Raw genomic sequence first — 2,397 nt, forward strand, 5'->3', positions numbered from 1 at the left:
CCAGTATTTCGTCTTCGATTTCCACGTCCCCCCCGATGTCATGTTCGACAAGATCATCAAGCTCTCCGTAAGTGACCCCGGTGGCCTTGTCCTTGTCCTTTTTGGGGGGCTTTGGAAGCAAACAACCCATTTTTGGGATGGATTTAAGGTCCTTGATGTGAGATTCCCAACAGGAATTCTCTTCTGCAGACCTCCAGTCCGTTTTTCTGTTCCAACCTTCATTCCTGGCTCCACACAGCTCCCACATTCCCTGTGTCCCTTCATGGGTGGTCTCTGGTATTCCAGAGCTGGATAGAACCAAACTTTGGGATTTGTTTATTCCTGGGGAGAGGAAAGACCTTCCTGAGCCTGCCAGGGAAATTCCTGGAGCATCAGACCTCTTGTGGAAATCCAGGACTGGGAATGCTGAGAGCAAAGCCAAGATTTCAGCCCTCCCAAAACCCAGAAGGTGATGGACAAGATTTGCAGATTCCCTGCCCAATTAGGACATGTTAATTAGGATCATCCGTATCCATCCCATGCACAAACTGGTCGTACAATTTCTCCCAGTTTTCCTCAAATTCTGAGCATCCTAAAGGCTCCTCCATCAGGGAAATATCCAAATGTTTGCTGCCATAGGGGCTGGAAAAGGGATCTTGCTCCAAAGATTAATTTCTTTGCATTTTTTGTTCATTCCAAATATAAACTTCCTGGCAATTCCACTAATCAGGAGCTGCCAACCCCACCAGGCCTCTTGGTGTCCATAGAATCCTCCCCAGACCAAGGAAAACTCCTCAGCTCCTTTTCCATCTGGCACCGAAGAGCTCTGGAAATCGTTTTGTGCCTCCCAGGTCCTGGGAAAATTCCTGAGTGGTTTTCCCCTCTCGATTTCCAGGTGATCCACTCCAAAAACCTCCTGCGGAGCGGGACACTGGTGGGGTCCTTCAAGATGGATGTTGGGACTGTTTACACCCAGCCTGGTATGTGAATGTTGTTTACGACAATTCCCGGGTGTCTGCGCCTGCTCTGTGGAGTAAAATTCCTGGCAAAGGAGCCAGGCAGGCGCTGGTTTCCTTGGAAAATGCTTTCCCAATTTAGTGTAAATGTGCAAGACATCGGTCACCTGGGCTCGCTCGTAGGTCAGGGAAGAGCACTTCTGGAGAAGGCTCCATATACCCCCCTGAATTCATGGAATTCCAGAATAGCTTGGGTGTGATGGGACTTTAAAGATTATTTAATTCCAACCCTGACATGGGCAGGGACACCTCCCGCTATTCCAGGTTGCTCCAAGCCCTGCTCAACCTGGCCTTGGACACTGCCAGGGATGGGGCAGCCACGGCTGCTCCAAGAATTCCATCCCAGCCCCTCTCCAGCGTCACAGGGAAGAATTTCTTCCCAATATCCCATCCAGCCCTGCCCTCTCCCAGTTCCCTGTGTCCTGTCCCTCCATGCCTTGTCCCCAGTCCCTCTCCAGCTCTCCTGGAGCCCCTTTAGGCCCCACAAGGGGCTCTGAGCTCTCCCTGGGTCCAGGTCTTCTCCAGCTCTCCTGGGTGTCAGAGATCCCTCCTGGATATGCTGGTATCCAGCCCAGCCCCGCCCTGCCAAGGAAGAAGCCCCAGGTGACATTCCCAGGCAGGACATCAACGTTCCGGACAGGAAGGTCCAGGACTGGATCCTGCCCTCCATGTCTGGCATTTCATCCAAGCCAGGAAGGCACCTGGAAAAGAGAGGGGAGGTTGATTAGAGCGGCTGATCACCGACTCCAACCATCCCCAGCACTGCCAAGGCCACCCCTGTCCCATGTCCCCAAGTGCCACATCCATAAGGGTTTGAATCCCTCCAGAATGGGGACTTGAGGCTCCACCTCCCCCAGTTTATCCCATTGTTTCTTTGCCTTCAACACTGGACACATATTCCCAATAAATTTTCCAGGGGCTGTTGGGATCCCTCACACACAGGGCAGGTCCCACTCCATGGAAGGCTGTGTCGTTGTTGGCCGAGTCTAGTTGTGACCAAGGTGTCTTTTGTCCCCTGGGTCGCAGAGCACCAGTTCTACCACAAATGGGCCATCCTGTCCGACCCTGAGGACCTCACGGCCGGCCTCAAGGGCTACCTCAAGTGTGACATCGCCGTGGTGGGCAAAGGGGACAACATCAAGACCCCGCACAAGGCCAACGAGACGGACGAGGATGACATTGAAGGGTGAGGATCTGCCAGGATCCACTTCTCCTTGACTTCCTTGGGAATGGCTTTCCACCTCTCTTTACCTCGGATGGGATGAGAGGATCCAAACCTGGGGCTGGTGGCGCACAATGAGCCACGAAACCAGAGGGAGCAATCCGGTGCTTTTCCAAGAGAACGCGTGGTCCTGGTGCAATTCCAGGTGATCCCCAGCACAGAGCAGCCATTCCCAGCAGG

At 53.3% G+C, this 2,397-nt stretch overlaps 1 protein-coding gene across 1 annotated transcript in view; it reads left to right on the top strand.

Annotated features, from left to right (window-relative positions):
• LOC103616394 (otoferlin-like) overlaps positions 1–2,397 on the top strand; it is a 76,415-nt gene that overhangs the window by 41,352 nt on the left and 32,666 nt on the right. Inside the window, 3 exon segments of the mRNA XM_008634595.2 lie at positions 5–67; positions 875–959; positions 2,022–2,181. Coding sequence (XP_008632817.2) covers positions 5–67; positions 875–959; positions 2,022–2,181 — 308 coding nt within the window.

This window comes from Corvus brachyrhynchos, unplaced genomic scaffold, assembly GCF_000691975.1.
Source record: "Corvus brachyrhynchos isolate BGI_N302 unplaced genomic scaffold, ASM69197v1 scaffold420, whole genome shotgun sequence".
Lineage (NCBI taxonomy): Eukaryota > Metazoa > Chordata > Aves > Passeriformes > Corvidae > Corvus > Corvus brachyrhynchos.